Below are 18,290 nucleotides of genomic sequence, written 5' to 3'. Positions count from 1 at the left end.
TATATATAAAAGCATAATTATAAGGCTACGAAAACCAAACGAATTTTATTTTATAGCGATTATACACTTGTATAAACATATTAATGGGTAGAATATTCAGATTCAGATTCAGATTTGACAATAAACCATGCCAAATATTACACACTGGCCCTTTAAATCTCTCTCACACAAGTCCCCCGACTTTATGAAAGTGCAAGGCTAAATTGCTGGAGTACCCCTTTAACCTCCTTACTGCATCTCTGCATCTCACCACCGGACTTAAGATGGTCAGTTAAGTGAGTGAAAATAAATTTAAAAAAAGGCTATTATATTTCTGAACATCCACCAAAACATGAGTGCCACAGGACAATAATCTATCGCCCATCTAGTCTGTGTTCTATCTGTTGCCAGAAGGATGCACTGCAGGCCAAAAGTATCAGTAGGAGCCAAATGAAGCCGGTGAAGATGCAAATATTGAACTTTTGTGTAACCATTTAACATGATAAGTTTTTCCATAACATCACTGGAGTTCTGACTTAAATAGCAGTGAACTATTCCTTTAATTATCTCTGAATATTAAAACTGCATTTACTGTTGATTATTTCAAATGCAGACACAAAACAGAACTGCTTTTGCACCTAGTTTTTTTTACAGACATTGAAACAGCTCTTCAACATCTCCACTACATCTGTTTTTCCTGAAGTGTTGATACCTGGTGGCAGGTATGATGGCGGCCCAATAGGAGTGGGTTTGGGTGCGTCCACTTCGTTGTCTGTGGAGCCCTCTGGTGAACTGCTGACTGTCTGCAGGGATGAGCGTCCATCTTCTAACAGCTTGATCTGAAACAAGAGCAGCAGATTTTATGTGTGTAAAGTGTACAAACGCTTACCCAGTCTTGTCTTCAAATAACGAGTAGGCTTGTGGGGATCCTTGTTACCTTTGATTCAATGGCGTTTATCCTGCTGTTCATGTCAGTGAAACTGGTACAATTCAAACACTCTGTGAGAGAGAAAGACAGACTAGAATGAGTTTAATTTTCAAGTACACATGCATCTCCTTCTCCTTCGTCTGTCTTTTCCTTTCCTTCTGTTTCTGCCTCGTCTCTTTCATCCCCATTTTTTTTTTCATCCTGGCACCATCAGCAGGATCTCTCTCTATCTCACACTGAGCAGGTCAAGCCAAGATACACAAGAACAATGTCCATCAAACCAGACGCAGGAATTTATAAAGAATTCCTCCTTAAATCATGTCACTCACTCACAGAGTAAATATTATCAGACCTCTCGTGAAACTCTCTCTCACAGACACACACACACAAGCCTGGCGCACACCTGCTTGTCTCCTGACTCGGCATGTTTTCCATCTGTCTGCCCACTCGCAGTGATGGCCTGTGTGCCCACACTCACATCCTCCTCCAGATACCTAAACCATAAACTGTGTGTGTGTAAATGTAATGTAACACACAAAGTTATAGTGCAAACACAAACCTCTTTCTATATACTTTCACTGCTGTTTCCCTTAAGTCCACCAGACAAAATGTGATTTATACTCATTTTCAAGACGCAATATATTCCATGGAGAGGTCTGATGATAGTCTACATTTTTCTTACTGTCAATAAATCCCAAGAAAAGACAAAAAACAATGAATTGATCCATCTAAACCGTGTTGTCTGTGTAGCCAAAACATGATATATTGTATTCCTCCACTATTAAAAAGACATCAATGAGCCACACTGTTGCACTGAGCAAAATGTCCAATCATTATGATAAACACAGGCACTGTAGTTCATGTTAGGTCAATACAACATATACTATCCAGGTGCTGTAAATATAATGTATGATATAGTTTCTAAAGTGACATAATATATGAGCTGAATTTATCATCAGGAGTCAGAGGGGATGGTGGACGGTGTGACACCTAGACGAGATGACAGCCAAACTGTAGACCACTGTTCGAGACCGACAAACCATAGAACAGGCTGTGTTATGAGTCATTGCTTTGTTTCCAGTGAATTTTCAGGCCCCAAATGTTTGTGATCTGTGGTGAGCCATCTGTGGTTTTCCAGAAACTTTCCATCACCAAACGTGGGTGTTACAAAACAACCCATCTGTGTTTTTCAAGCAGGGACGGTGCCACAGAAAGCAGTCGTTTTTTACAGACACATCGCTGCTTTTCCTGCCAGGATTGTGCCCCCAAAACCCGGCAATTTAAGCCAAAACATGATTTTCCTAACTATAGCCAATATTTTTTTGTGCCTTAACCTAATCACAGAACTAAGACAATGATTCTGTTTCTGCTTCATCATTATGAGCGACCCTTTATTGCATCACATGTAGTCATTTGACCCATTATTACTATGAAAAAATATTTTAAAGATTAATCTTCACTAGGAACCAATGGGTTTGGGGCTGAGTGCCACAAATAGGGAAACAAAGTCAGTGAGTGTTGACAGGCGGACTAATGCATTGTTGGTTTTGGTCTTTTAAAAGCATTTGTTTAGCCTGGGAAACAGACAAATCTGCGAGCTCATGTTTTATTTGCTCTGGCAGATGTGTCTGGTCTTCACTCCCATTAGGGGACAGATTCCACTTGACCTGGCCTTCGTTGGGTTATCCAATCTGGGGCGTGGCTCCAATGATCCCTGACAACTTATGTAGCCTTCACACTTGACGTAAAATACATGATGATATCGTTTCTGGCTCACACACCGTCGTGCCTAGGACACTACGGCGAGCATAAGTCACGGCCGTTGATAATACCCTTTGGAAATCGAAAATGAAGAGGCTCCAGACTAACTCGCATTTGCAATTTGGTCCGGTGTTGTCAGGCTAGCATTTGTTGAAAGTAAGCAAAATACTGAATAATGCCAGTCTTATCCTGAAAGACATAGCACTAACACTTGGGGAAAAATGAAACAATTTGCTAATTTTTTGGGTTTCTTGTATTAATTTTTCTGTTCAGCACCTGCAAAATATTTATGTACTTGTGTTTGTCAGTTGCTTTTTATGTTACCCTCAGTCTGTTTTGAACACTTTGGGGATCTCTGCCACAAATTATACCATTCTAGCCACCACAAAACCACAGATACCTACACATTCCTCACTGTGTTGCAGTTTTGGAGCCTTTACACAAGCTGTAGTCCACAGTCCAAAACACAGAATGGCACATTTTTTTATAGAAAAACCCAGTGTTTGTTCTAAATGTGAGCCTTCCTCTGGTCTATGGCTCATAAGAGGTCTGGAATGTCAGCTGTCAGTCCCACAGACGGGATCCACCCACATTGTGGTCATAGCAGGGATACCTAGAACGAGGAACAACTGGTGCTCATAAATAACTAACAACAAAAATGACCCAAACAGCTCTGGTTTGCCTAAATCAGCGTCTCTGGACGCAGGACACAAGGTACTAATGGCAGCCGCTGAGGTTTCTGCTTCACTGAAATAGGACGGGGTAAACGTCTACACAGCGTCTGTATCTGTGTGTCATGTACATCCAGTCCAGTGCTGTATCAGTCTGGGTGTGGTTTCTCAGTGCCTCAATTCAAAAATTCTGGCCCTGGAGCGCAGCCATAAACGGAAACAACAATCAACAGCTCGACCCAAAAACACATTCCTCAGGATTCATCAACCCAAATACTGAAAGCTGTTCAACCACCAAGGCCAAAATGACCCCACATGAGTTTGTTGTGACTGACTGCGCTGAGGTTTCCTTAGAGAGTACACCAAGGACATCAAAGCCGCACGCCGCACAACAGCAAGACTGTGGGCAATCATGGGCTCCACAATGAGCGAGGCCTGATGAGTTGATATGCCTTCATCTCTCCTACAGTTATTCATCATTAGCCCAGAGGAAGTCTCCACCCTCTGACACACTCTTTCTCTATTATATACAGCACATCAATCTGTGATGCATTCCAACAGTTATTCTGTGATGATGTGATGACATTTAGTTTGTAGACACGCTTGCGGTGTAGCTCTGGGAATGCCAAAGTCAGTTTGCGGGTTCATCAGGAGATCCACCATTTTGATTCAGACTGAAATGTCTCAGCAGCTATTTAACTGATTGCAATTTGATTTTGTACAGAGATTCATAGTTCCCAGAGGATGAATCCTGATGGTTATGGTGAACCCCTCACTTTCCCTTTGCTGTCATCATGAGATTAATGTTGTTGTTATGTTGCGACAGTTTTTAGATGGATTCAGTGCTGGACCTAGCACATTTGGCGTCCTAGGCAAGCTTTGTGATTAAGTGCTAATTAACAAACGTCACAGCATGTCCAGATAAAGACAAGTATCTTATAAAAATAAAAATAAAAACTAGAATTACAGCCTATTGGTTGTATGCCTCCACCAACCAGTCAAGTTGCAGTTTACATTCATGTCGGTCCAGACTTATATGTACCCATGACAGTGGAACATGCTTCAAATATGGATGTTGCTCCAAAGAAGCTACAAAGCTACACATCTTCACCCAGGCAGCACAGAAGGTCTATAAGATCAGCATAATTTCAAGATGGACACTCAAGATAAGTGTCTCCCCCTCTGTTCCTGAGCTAGGACGTTGAGAAATGGCCAAAAAAGTGTTTTTTGCAGAACATTACGATGTCACAGTGAAGCTGACCTCTGACCTTTGGGATATAAAATGTCAGCAATTCATCATTTCATCCTGTTGGACATTTGTGTGAAATTTTGTCATGATTAGTGCATGAATTCTTGCGTTTGGCCAAAAACATGTTTTGTGAGGTCACAGTGATCTTGACTTATGACCACCAGATCCTTGCTGAGTCCAAGTGGACGTTTGTGCCAAATTTTAGGAAATTCCCTCAAGGTGTTCTTGAGATATCGGGTTCAAGAGCAGGAGACAACCTTAAAACATACACTGCTGATTAAATTTTTCTTTTTTTTAGCAGCCTTTACGCAACAACTTTTCCCATAAGCTCCAGACCATCACGTCAGGGATTACAGCTAACAGAGGAGATGGATATTATACATATAGATGAAACGAAGTTACAGTGGCGTAAACACCTGCTCAGATGAGCTGGTATATTTTTAAGGGAAGTGTTGTTTCTTTTATGCTCACAAGGTAGTTAGCATGCAACTTGTACTTTGCGCGTATTCAAAGGTTCTGACTTCTATTATCAAGTGCTGTAGATGCAGATTTCTCTCTGAAAATTTAAAGTAACGAGCAGGAATATGCTTCTTTTGTTCAGAAAGACTAAAGAAAAACCTAGTGAGAGACTGCATTGAGTTACAGACACTACAGAAGCTGTATTAGAACAGGACTCTCTTCTTGTGATCAGCATGTTAGCAGCGTCATTGTCGCTGACGTTAGGACAAAGCACCGTCACTGTGTCTTAGTTCAGCCTCACAGAGCTGCTAGCATGGCTCTTAGTTTCGTTACGTGTTTACCCACTTTCACTCAGCCTTTCAACAAGCTTCAGAGAAGTTAGTACATGTTTAAATGTAGGTGGAGAGACTGATTGTGACAGTGTAGTACTTTCACTCAAAGTGCATTGTGTCAAGTAGCTGCATTGCTCTATGGTCAATTGACAACCAAATAAGCAAAGCAGCCTCGTCCGTGATGGTTTTCTGCTCCTCGGACGCTAAAGTCATGCTGCTCCAAGTCCACTCTAATGAGCTAACTTGTTCAAGCCTCATCTCTTGTCCAACGACAGCCAGAAATAAAACCAGCCATATCGAATTATGTCATAAACATACACCACAGGAAAACACCAGAACTGAGTCAGTCTGCCGTAAATGTGAACCAGAGCAAAACTGCATTTTCTTTTCTGTTTTTTTTTCTAACAGGGGCGGGCGGGATTTCCGTCTCTCCAGTTGGAATTTAATTATGTTGGGTTAGAAAACCAAACTTCCGCTGCGCTCGAGCTGATGTTTAGAACGGGAACGCAGCTATAGAGTCTGTTTGGAGCCATAATTACACCATGGCAACATAAGACAGGGTTATTTTTCTTGGATTGCGCTCAGCTCATGGGAAAGATTCAGGATTGTGTTGTCTTTAGTGGGAAGCCAAATAAACAGAGAGAATTGAGAAAGTTTTCTGCTCCAGAGAGAAGCCGGGGAAGGATTTGTATGTTTGAGCAGTTTTTCAGCTATGCAGATGCTACATCTTGTCTGACTGGAACTTCACTGAAGAATGACACGACCAGCAATTATAGGAACACCTTTAAATATTTTCATCTTTTCTTCTATTCACAAGACAGAGACAGAGGGCAACAACAACATACTCCGAAAACCATGCCCACTGGAGGAGAAAACAAGCAGCACCACAATATGCAACCAATTGCTGAAACACTAACAGAATGTCTGTAGCTAGCTAAAAACAGCAGATTTCAGCATGTTATAGAATTAATTTAGCACCCTGTCTGCCAAAGAGGAAAAGATATACCGTGAAACTCAATATTGCTGGTCCATCTCTGTGTCCTTTCTCCTCACCTTGCTTATCTTAAAGAAATGATCCCGCTAAAGTATTTGATCAAATCACAAGGTAAGATCATCATTTAACCAAACAAAGATCAGAATCAGGCCTGCATAGCTTAGTTAGCTTCAACCTTATTCAACCTTATGTAGGCATAGGGAGTGTCAGGATTCCAGTTTTCTCATTCTTACTGCTGGTGCCTCACACCTTATTGCTTGTAGTTTTTTGGTTTAGTAGCTTACAAAATCTTAGCTCTGGGTTCTTTACCCTATTAGTAGTGCATCCCACCACACCAACCCCTTCTCCAAGGAATTATGTGTGTATAATGTTGTTGTTGCAATGTAATTCAATGCCTTTTCGTGTCTAAAGGGGTCCGTTGAGGTGGTTCGGGCATCTCACCTCCTGGGCGCCTCCTGTTAAAGGTGTTCTGGGTACATCCCACTGGTAGGAGGCCCCAGGGAGGACCCAGAACACACTGGAGTGATTACATATCTTGTCTGGCCTGGGAACACCTTGGGATCCCCCAGGAGGAACTGGGGAGAGGAACTTCTGGGGTGCATTGCTTGGCCTGCTGCCCCCACGATCTGGCCTTGGATAGCGGCTGAAAATGCATGGATGGATGTTATGTAATTGCTACCTGTATTATGTTTAGAGAACGTCTCTTTCAGTTAACAGAACTCTACACTCATGTACCGCGTAGGCTTCGGACAGAGGTGGTTGTGGAGGATGACGGGTGTACAAAGACCTTGACACCAGAACTTTGGGTTTGTGTCCAAACTCCTGTCTTAGGTTAAGGCAACAAAGCACTTTGGTTAAGGTTAGGGTAGTCTCTATATACACACTCTACATTCAGTGAATGTAGAGTCTGTAGGCAAACCCCGGAGATCTTGCCTCCGGAAGAAGAGCGGAAGAGCCCTGGTTTCCGGTTGTAGGCTGTTTGTAGTCCGCGTGATATTGTCCGATCATGTTTGAGCCGGCTGCAGTTGTTGCCAGGTTAAACGGTCCGTGCGGTGAACTAACGAGGTGGAACATAATTGGCGTCACTGCAAACTCTGAATCCATCGCAATGGTTCAGCATATTTACTTATATATAAACGGAAGTCAGAAACGGAAATTCACCTCCTCCGCCCAAATCAAACCTGAATGCCAAAAAATCTGGGGTCTGCCCCCAGAGGCTGTATCGCGGTCTGCTGGAAGTCAGACGCCGAATACAGCGGATGGGTTCCGAGAATGAGGATAGGGCAATGTGTGATTTTGGTTAAATGTTAATAAAAAAGGTATGAAATAATGCAACAGCCACTATGAGTGGATACTGTATTGCAAGATTGCCTATTTTGGTGAAACGCAACTGAAATATGTTGTTGGTGAACATTTTGCTGATTCGTTCAGTAGGCTGTCATCATTTTTACGACTTGCCAAATATGTTACTTACTAACATTTCGTCATTATGTTAATAGAAAATGTAATTTGCTCAGCATTATATTTCCCTCAAAACATCTTTGCTGTTTCAAACTTAATTGCTAGGAGACAGGGCTGACCACACAGAAGCTTTTAGGCATGTTTTTGTTGTTTACTAGCAGACGTAAGTGACAAGGAGGCACTTTTACTCAGTACAAAGTCAGCAGAGAGCAATAAATTGTTTTCCCATCTCGTGGGGGCAGGACTACATATGCTCTGTCTCTATAGAAAATGCAGTTACAAGACAAGTGAGAATTATTTTAAATGACCACAGACACTTTAATCACATAAAATGCAATTAACCAAAATATTGGATTGCTGGGTAATGCACCATGCAGAAGGATTAGATGTTCATAAATAACATGATAGGGAGGGAAAGCTGGCATTAGTCGTATGTGATAAGCCCAAGTGTTAAGTCTAGCGATGAAAATGGAGAGACTGGAGCAGACCTTCAGGCGAAGCATGAGAGTGTAAACAAGATTAAAAACTCTTGGAAGATAAATCTTATTTTAAACATCAGAGGAAGCAAGCAAACTTAACAAACTACAAAAACAACTACTTGTTTGATGAGTCATGCCTTCCATTATTGTGTGATCTACAGGACAAGACAGCACAGGATATTTTGGCAAGAGGGTAAGAAAGACTGCGGGCATCGTCTGTTGAGACATTTCCTACATCAGACCTGGATATAGATCAAAGAAATCACTCGAAATTTCTCTCAGTTTTAATACGCGCGCACACACACACACACACACAACCACACACAGAGACACAGACAACCACAAAACAAACCATGACGCACACAGCTGGGGACAGTCATTTTCACTGCCACTAAATGCTCGCTCTGTCTGTATTTATGAGCAGGACGGAAGGATGATGTATTGAAACATCTTCTTGGGCCATCTTAGGAGTCGCTGTCACATCCCCAAGATACACAGACAAATTTGTGCCCAGTCTGTAAGCTGTGTTTGTGTGTGTGTGTGTGTGTGTGTGTGTGTGTGTGTTCATGTCTGTGTGTGCAGACCACAGTCGGCCTCCAAGAGCTGGCTGTGTCCCAGGAGCCTGTTGTGTGTCGGCCCCAGCCAGCAAGTGGTCAGCTATTGCTGGCATGGAGAACAACTGGCACAGAACACACACCCACACACCCACACATGCACACACACACACACACACACACACACTCCTACTGTCACAAACCCTCTCACTCACTAAATCACACACCCACTTTGACCGCGGTGGCTGGTGGAGGATGGTGAACGCAGCTTTTTTTTTTTTGAAAACCAATATGTCTAGTTCTCCACAGAGGAACCATTTAGCATTCTTCAGCATGATGCCAGCTGACAGGCCACACAGCATTTCTTTAAACTGAAGTGTTGCAACATTTTGCAATTAAGAAATACCTAGCAATTAATGGAATTTCCCATTAACTTTGATGCATGGTGCCATTATTTCATGCAGAACAAAGCACGGTCAACGACTAAATAATGGACTTGAGAACCCCAATGAGGTGCTAATATCTCACATTCCTCCCCTCAAATGCTGCTACATGACAGGCACAGTCATGAAACAATGAAGCTGAATCTCTTCCAGTCTGAGGAGACACTAATTTCTCAATCATTTCCTCCAGAATGCATCCACTCGTCCCATCACGCTGCGCCGTCCAGTGTTGAAACACTAGCTACACATCAGTCACAGTTAGAGATGGACGACCCTGCTGGTGCACAGACATAAAGTCATCGTCGTGCTATGAGATGATGGCGTGTGAATTTAGTGAAACAGGGGCAACATTTTTGAGGATGTAGCAATGTCTGATGAAATTGAGAGAATGAAAGAGGTGGAGACACATTAAACAAAAAGATGAAGAGCAGCTGAATATGACTTGCTTGCTAGTCATATCAGAAATATTCTAAGTATGACATGAGAACACACAAGGCTAGAAATGCAGAGATCTCTGATTTTGGAGGCTGGAGCATGTGAGCCATGCAAGAAAGTAGAAACTATGAAGACAGATGTTCTGATGTAAGCTTGAGTGTAGATGTTTAGTGTTTAGGGTTTCATGGGCGGCACTGCTATTCGTTCAATAGGTTCATTGATTCAGAAAGAAATATCTCGACAACTATCGGATGGATTGTTATGAAATTTGGCACAGACATTAATTTACCCCTGAAGACTAATTTTATTCACTTTGGTGATTCATAAATTTTTCCTCTAGGGGCATCATCTTGTCAAAATATTTTTGGTTTTCCAACAACTGAAACACTAATGACATTCCCATTAGCCTCATCTGTACTTTGTGTTGAGCGCTAAGAGCCCTGACACACCAAGTTGTCAGTCTGCTGTTGGTCAGTGTCGGGCCATCTTTGGGGGTCTGTTGCCCTAGTTTTTGCAGTGTGTCCCAAACCATGGACATTGGTTGGCGCTTGCCAGCTCTATTCATTCGGCTGATTCAGCACATTGAAATGGCGTTGGTCCTGGCGGAGCCCATCTATGAATGAAATCACTCTGGTTGGCTGTTAAGCTCAGCACATGAGAAGAGAAACGGAAGCGTGTATAGCAAACAAACGACTGAGTCAAGAGGGTGTGAGACTGAAACAAACTCATTATATTATTCGGCAGAAACATTGCAGAATTGTTTTCGTTATTGTTGGCTAGCACACAGTAATTATCAATTGTTCGTTCAACATCTGGTTGTGTTGTAAATGTGCTAACTGGCTGACTGGCATCTTGAATCCATCCTGTTGGTTTTCTGGTTTCCCTTTTTGAATGACAAATACCGACTACTGCCACCTGCTGGTGTGGAGAGTTATTTCCTCTCATGCAGACAGAGCGTATGTGCTAGCTGGCTGTTGGCTGTAGTCATTGCCATGTGCTCAAGGGGAACTTTTTGGCTGAAAGACAGGTGACATGAGGCGACGCAGCGTTTGTCACAACTCATTCTTTGATATCAGTTTGGTGTGTCTGTAAAAAAAAGTTAAGCATGCTTATATGTTAAGTTAATTTAGTTTACCACAGTGCTCACCAAACATGGTAAGCATTATCCTTCATGTTAACACTGTCATTGAGAGCTAGCATGCTTATGTTAGCATTCTGCTAAAAGCCTCACTGTGCTTACAGGTACAGAGCCGTCAGTGTGGTACATGTGTTGATCAGAGAAACCAGCACAAACAATAGGGGTTTGTTACTCAGTAAAAATAACAAAAGTGAGTGGGAAATTCCTAGTGGGGCTTGAAGGCGGCACGCAGGTAGATATACACACCCTTACACATTGACAGGTTCCTGGCCTGTTTTGACTACTGCAACCCAATTGCCAGAATAAATGTTGGCACTGTATGTTTCTGCAAACCATGGATATGTTTCTGCAAACCATGGATATGTAACATTTATATTTAAATAAATAGAAGATATGTTCAAACTTAACATTTAATTATGCTTCAACAATGCTGTGGATAAGATGTGGTTATTTTTAGGCACAAAAACCACTTGGTTTTGGTGTGGAACAGATTGCGTTTTGGCTTAAAATACCCAAATTTGGCGCCACAACCACAGCTGGAAAATGCCCCGATATGTCACTGCAAAACACCCAGTTTTTTTGTTTGTTGGTCGCAGACAGTGGTCAGCAGCTTGACGGCCATCTCACCGAGGTATAATGGCCTTCAACCTCCCTTCCACCTCCAGATGACAGCATCAGCTCATATACATGTAATCAGAACTGTGTCACTTATGTATCTGTGGTTTGCAGAAACGTACAGTGCCAACATTTTCTTCTGGAGAATGGACTGCCTGACAGCAAGAACCTTCAGCTGACACCAACCTTCATGGACACATGTGGCTCTTATCGACCTCCCAGTCATTTCCAGGAACCTTTTTAGGAACTTGGGAACTTTACCTGCTCAACTCAGCTTAAACAGATGTGTGGAGTTGCAGACAGAAAGACAGAGGGACAAATGGAGGCAGGAAGACCCAACGATAAGCTGATGACAGAAATGAAAAACCACAGAAGAAGCACGCACAGAGCGTCATCCATCAGGCAGATCAGACCAGGACCAGGAACAGCTGAGCTATCCCATAGCTCCTAGCAGGCCAGAGGGCACCGTTTGACCTATATATGAGCACAACTAGGGACGCAACAGAGACATCAGTCATATCCTCACTCTGCAGAGGTTGCAGGCTGGAGGAACACATGTGGGATATGGTTCTGTTTTATCACTTTACTCCAAGGAGAGGAGAGCAGCAGATCTAAAGGCCATAGGAAGTTAGATAAGTGGAAAGCAGGAGAGTATAAAAGATAAAGAGCCCGGCGGTGGCAAGGAAAAGCAGTGGCAAGGCAAGGGCAAAAGAGCAAAGGCCTGCAAGGGGATGAGAGCATATGATAAAATGGAAAAGTGGAAGAATTCAAAAGGTATTTCAGAAGGATATAATATAGCTGGTGTTCTAGATAATCCCTCTAACGATGGGTTTCAACACACTTCCTCCTCATCCAGCTGCAGAGGGGAAACAGTGACTTTAGCAGCTTCACAGCTGTAACATTAACAGATTAGCACATTTTGACATCCTAATCTTCCAGCCACCTTTTCACTTCTTTAATAAAATTAATCTTTAACTTCTCTAAATAAACTCCTGTGCTGTCTCACCCTGCGTTAAACTTTGTTAAACCTCTTCTCCTGAGCATTTGCATGAGATCAAAGGTTACTGCTCTCATCAGGGGAGGTCCCAGCTCTTATTCTTCTTAGATGAGGCTCCCTCACACACAATCCCTACTGTTAATATGATCATGTGTGCAAATGGGTGCTGGGGGGTGCTGCTGTGATGGAGTGGGGAGGTGGGGGCAGGGGCCAACAGCGGGGAAATTACGAACACATTTCTCCCAAATGTGTTCCATGCCGTCATGTGTTAGCACAGCTCTGCTGAAAGCAAAATGTAAATCTTGAGATGCACTGTACACAGCCAGCACAAACCAGACTGTCAAAAATATTGACGGGTCAGGGTGTCAACGAAATGTATTCTGAAAACACCCACTTTCCATTAGCAAACACAGAAAAATTCAGGCTTTGAGACCAGCTCGGCCTTAGAGGCTCGGCCACAAGCTCCATAATATGTCAGAGTGTTAGAAGGTTATAACAGGGGGCAAAACAAGAGGCAGAAAACCCACTAAAGGACTTAAAATTAAAGTCAAAAGCCACTGTGGAAATAGTTGCTGAAGCACATTAAATAAGTGATTAATAACCAGCATTAACAACAGCATCTGTTTTAAATTTGTGCAGATTTACGTGTTAAATGTCAAACATTTTGTTGGCTAATTGCTTAGTGTAAAATATAGTGACAGATGTCCATTGCAAATTTCTTAATTTCCTTGAGCACAATGTATTGAAAATGCTCGTTCAGTCCAAATATGCAAATATATTCAGTTTAGTATCACATAGGGGAAAGCAAAGCAGAAAATCCTCTCAGCTGAGAAACAAGAGGAAGGCAGCACTTTCTGCTTGAAAAATTTCTTGAATGATTAACTGATTGTCAGACTGATAATTTTTCTGTCAGTCAACCATGGAAATTTGACCGTCAAACAGCTAATTTCCTGCAGTCTGGTGAATTTTTGTGCACTGATTTGTGATCTTCTCTGCATCAATTTGTGGTGGAAATGTCTTTAATCAAAATAAAGGTCCTCTGCTACTTTCATGTCTGTATTGGGTGTGTGTGTGATCCCTTTGTGTATTCTGCATCCCCTTAGAAATCTACACCTGTGTGATCAACTAATCAATTCTATGCATTGATAGAACTGCGCATGAAGCCTCCATTTGGACTGATTTGAAGGGTAAGAGGTAAGAAATATGAATCCTAAATCTGACATACTGATAATGTGCACTGACATCAGTGCAGATTTGGCCTCTATATTGGGCACTGCACCTCTCAGACTGCAGCAGACTAAAAAAAAAAAAAAACCATTTTGTGCCCCAAGTCACCCTCATAAATGTCTATTTTCTGAGGGGTGGTAACACAAGAACAAGATATTAGAGTGTGACAGAAAATATTTCAGGATGATTCATTTCTTCAATGAAAACAACAAGCGCGTGTGAGGAGGTGAGAGAAACAAGCATCTCCTCAGCTTACACAGACTTAACTTGGACTCCAGCCGTCTTCGTGTGCCCTGTCTCTACATCTCTGAGGGCCTCAGGGGCCTCTGAAGTGGAGCCAGAACCCCATCAAACTAAAGCCAGAGGTGATGTCATCTTCATTGGTTAAGGCTGTCCTCTCTCGCTCTGATAAAACAGCTGGCTCAGAGCCCCCATTGCAGCAGTTTGCAGCCACACAGAGCTGCATGTTCAGTGTTGGCTGAGTGACATGAAGACATAAAGGATAAATGCACAAACTCACACACACACTCTGTTACCAACCAAAAAGATCCACAATTAAAAGGAAGCGTTTAACATGTTGGGAAATACTCTTGTTTGCTTTCATGCTTTTGTAGTAAATGTGAAACTACAGCCAATTAGCCTAGCTTAGCATAAAGACTGGAAACAAGGGGAAACAGCTAGCCTGGGTCAAAACGAAGGTAACAAAATCTGCCTACAATCACCTTACATCCTGTTTGTGTAATTCCAAACAAAACTGAAGTGTGAAACTGCCAGGTTATGGTTTTATGGGTAATTTATGGAGCCCAATCTCACTCCGAAGTCGTCAAAATCCAGCGCTTGGGCAGTGACTTGCGGCGTCAGGAACCAATGAAAAAAGGCATCCTTTAATGTTGGCAATGATACGCGGCCGGTTGCTATTATAGTTTAACGGTGCCCCGCGGAGTCAGGGGGATAAGGATGAACATTAAGGTGGTGAAAGTCTGGGACAAGCAGGTGAGGTGGTAGATGGGTCCAACAAATACAGACTTTCACCAGAGAGAGCATTGTTCGCGTCCCATAAGATTCTAAAGCCGAACCATGTTCTTTTTTCCTAAACCTAACCACGCACTTTTGTTGTTGAAGGAAAAAAAACATCAATTCGCGTTATTGTACCAACGTAGTGCATTTATTTTGAAAGAGACTGTATTAAAATGTCAAATTTCCTGTGAAAATGGAGTGTATTTTGAGAGAAGACAATGTCTGTAACAGGCAGAACTTGTCCCAGAACGTCAACAACCAATGCACTCAGGATACCTTGCACATTGTATGTGGACGTGGAATTTCCATGACCACATGTCAATATGTGACGAGGTCGGAGTGAGAATGTGTTGCTTTATGTGCCACACTGTTTCTTCACCAGGACCAGTTATTTCTGTGAGGTCTCTATGCGAAGCTAAGCTCCTGGATGTAGCTTCACATTTAGCAAAGCTTGAAAGTGGAACCAATATCCTCATCTAACTCTTAACAAAAAGGCAAATGAGTTTATTTTCGTTGATTCTTAGAAAAGCTCTTTCCTGTAAAATGCTCAAAAGACTCTCGAGAAGTTGTGATGCATGACTTATTTTCGCCATTGTCATGTCTTCCCTTCCAATAACCAGTCAACAATAACAGTTGATATCAAACAGAAACATGTAACAGCTCCAGGAATCCAAGCCATGAAGGTGAAATATAGTGAGAATGATCAGCCTGTAAGTTTGTTGAACCATTTAATACAAAGCTTTCTTTGGAGTGCCAACAGAAAAGTTTGTTGTATAACTTTAAAATGCTCTCCAGTGGTGTTATCAGCTATTTCCAAGGTAGTCCTGACATACATTTATACTGCATATGAATCCACCTACTTCTGTTAATCTACATGAGGAGAACCAGTCTTTGTTTCGGAGCTGTAGCCTGATCCTGGCGTGGTCACGTATGTTACAAAGGCCTCGTGGAGGAGTGTCATGCTCATTAATCTCAGTGGGGCCACTTTCCCACAGAACCGGCTCTCTGCTTCGCTGCCGTCTGGGCAGCTTGTAGCAGCTGGAGCCCTGTGGGACAGAAACCCTCCTCATTACACTTCACTTCTCCCTTCTCTTCTTCTTCTCCTGCTACACAGCTGTTTCTGCACTGCCAATTCTAACACCTTGTTGTTTCTTGTGCACTGGTCCTAACTTTCTCCCCTCAGTGTCCTCTCCTTCTCTCCCCGGTGTGAAGCAGACTGTCAGTGACATCAGCCTCTGTCTTTCAGGTCTCCCCGCTCACTCGACTGTGGCCTTCTGTCTCTCCATATGGAGGCAATTTTCCTCCCGTTCTGTAGCCATTAGAACTTGCAAATACATTTCAGCAAACGTTAAATAAACAGCCAGATTACTTATTCACACTCCTGCAACCACTTTGGTCTCAAGTGAACCATAATCTCTGGCAGTACCGACTCAGCGGATGTAGCTATGTGTTAATCTTTGTGTGGAATAATATCCAAATAATGGTTTCCAAAGGCTTTGTTATAATGTCTGTGTTTATTCCATTAGTAATAATGTGTATTTTCTTAACTCGTGGTAAATCTTGGCCCTCCAAGTGCAACAATGAATAATTTCTGCAAAATGGAACAAGGTGCGGTAATTATGACCAATAAGCAAAACTTAGTCATTGAGGTAACTGTTAATCTTGGACATGTGTGGACCGATCATGCCAGTGTTTTTCAGTGACACAGGCATTGCTGCATTGCCCAACCCCAAAGAACTGTTAAAGTTGCCGAATGTACTAAATGGTTTTAATAGAAAACTCTGCATTTCAAATAACTCTGAGCCGGTGAAGCCTGAAGCACCATTTTACAGGCATCTACAATGTTTATAATACAACATAAGAAAATGTGTTAGTCAGTGTCGTGAGCACTGGACACATAAATGTACTCACACATGTATAAACAGAGGAGTAAAGGCAGCCCACATTGGACCTCCATCCACCCTCACAGTCTGTTTCTTAAGGCTGACTGTGGTGTCTCGCCCCTGGGTGAAAATTTTGGTCTTTACTGGGCCCCGAGCCTGCGGTCTGCGGTATCCTGAGGCAGCGCTGCCCATCATGAGACCTACACTCGCTCCCACTTTACAAGCTACTCTGCTGGACGCTCCTCTGAGCTTTTTTCATTCATGCTTTTGACTGCAACAGCTATGATGATATTGAGAGAGACAGACTGTGTGCTGTCTGCACTTAACAGACATGCACAAAGAAAGAAGACATACAGAGGGAGACAGTTGGTGTCTCTGATCCTCCTTCCAGGCACAGAAGTGTCCTGAATGCACGGCCGTAAAAGAAAAGGTACAAAACCGCAGGGCATGGGATCCCTTTCAACTGTTGTTTTACTGCAGTCCCTGCTCCCAAAAGTAATCGAAAACAGACTTTCAATCTTCATTCAAAACAACTTTACAGTGATATCAAAAGGGCTGCACAGAAGCACGATTAGCAAGCTACCCGACAACACGCCATCAAACATAAAACGAGGCACTGATGTGGGCAAAGCTGCTAAAAAGACACAGATGGGTCCAGAACACATGGCCTTTATTTCAGTCCCTCTGAGACTTAGCCTCAAACCACTTTCTCCTCTACAGTAATGGAGAAAGTTGCATCATCTGAAAGAGAAAAAAAAAAAGCACAGATAAGAAACTCACCTTCACGACACTCCTCTCCCACAAAGCCTGGGCAGCATCTCCACTCCAGTGCAGTCACCTGCTTGTAGGCAACTTTGAAGGACGGCCTGACCAGGGTCCTGTAGCTGGAAAACAGCACACGCTAACTGATTTGAAACTACATACAAATGCACAAACATCATTAAACTGCCTAATACTAAAGCTATGCTATGCAAAATGGTTGGTTACTGTTTGTACATGCTCGCCAGTGAAAGTGATAGAAGAGAGAAGACAACCCAAGATTCACCCTTGTTAGCGCTGTCTTGGATGTGTGCTGCTATGATCTGGCACCTGGTCGCTACCTTTTTATAAAGCCTCGACCTCACTTGGGCGCTGTGGGGGTACACGCCCATAAACACCCCGAACACAGTAGATAAGAAAAAGCATGCAAAAGGTAGAGTCTCTGCAGAGAGATACATTGCCACACACTTATAGCGGTGATTGAGATGTGATGATTGAGAGAGATTACCTCTGTATGATACAATGTTTTTTAGTCTTGCATATATATTCAAGTATTCATGGAGCATTTTTGCCTTTTTGTTACACTAGGAGTGATCTCGTCTCTTCTATTTCAGAGGGAAACCTTTAAAAGACTTTGAAAATTAAGTTAATTGTGTTGATAATACTTCTCTTGCTTGTGTAAAAATCTTAATGCAAGACTTTAACTTTTAACAGAGTTTTTCTATAATGCTGTATTAATAGAAATAAAGCCTGTGTTTACTGAGGGCCCCCAAATCATCAAATCCGCCCCTGTCACCATGTAAGACGCCCCACGTTAATGACAGAAACAGTATCACCATCACAGACATCTGAAAGAGCTGATGGGAGCAGAAGACTTGGCTGAAGGCGGGGCGGGGGGGGGGGGGGGGG

The 18,290-nt window shown here is 42.6% G+C and overlaps 1 protein-coding gene across 1 annotated transcript in view; it reads right to left on the bottom strand.

The window, feature by feature from the left end:
* The window catches only part of LOC126403890 (collagen alpha-1(XXVI) chain), a 31,684-nt gene that overhangs the window by 12,211 nt on the left and 1,183 nt on the right, over positions 1-18,290 (bottom strand). The window contains exons 3-5 of the mRNA XM_050066713.1: positions 17,403-17,506; positions 917-978; positions 692-818 (exon numbers count right to left, since the gene is read on the bottom strand). Coding sequence (XP_049922670.1) covers positions 692-818; positions 917-978; positions 17,403-17,506 — 293 coding nt within the window. The remainder of the gene's footprint in view (positions 1-691; positions 819-916; positions 979-17,402; positions 17,507-18,290) is intronic.

This window comes from Epinephelus moara, chromosome 2 (genome assembly GCF_006386435.1).
Source record: "Epinephelus moara isolate mb chromosome 2, YSFRI_EMoa_1.0, whole genome shotgun sequence".
NCBI classification, from domain to species: domain Eukaryota; kingdom Metazoa; phylum Chordata; class Actinopteri; order Perciformes; family Serranidae; genus Epinephelus; species Epinephelus moara.
This window is presented reverse-complemented; position numbering and strand designations above follow the sequence as displayed.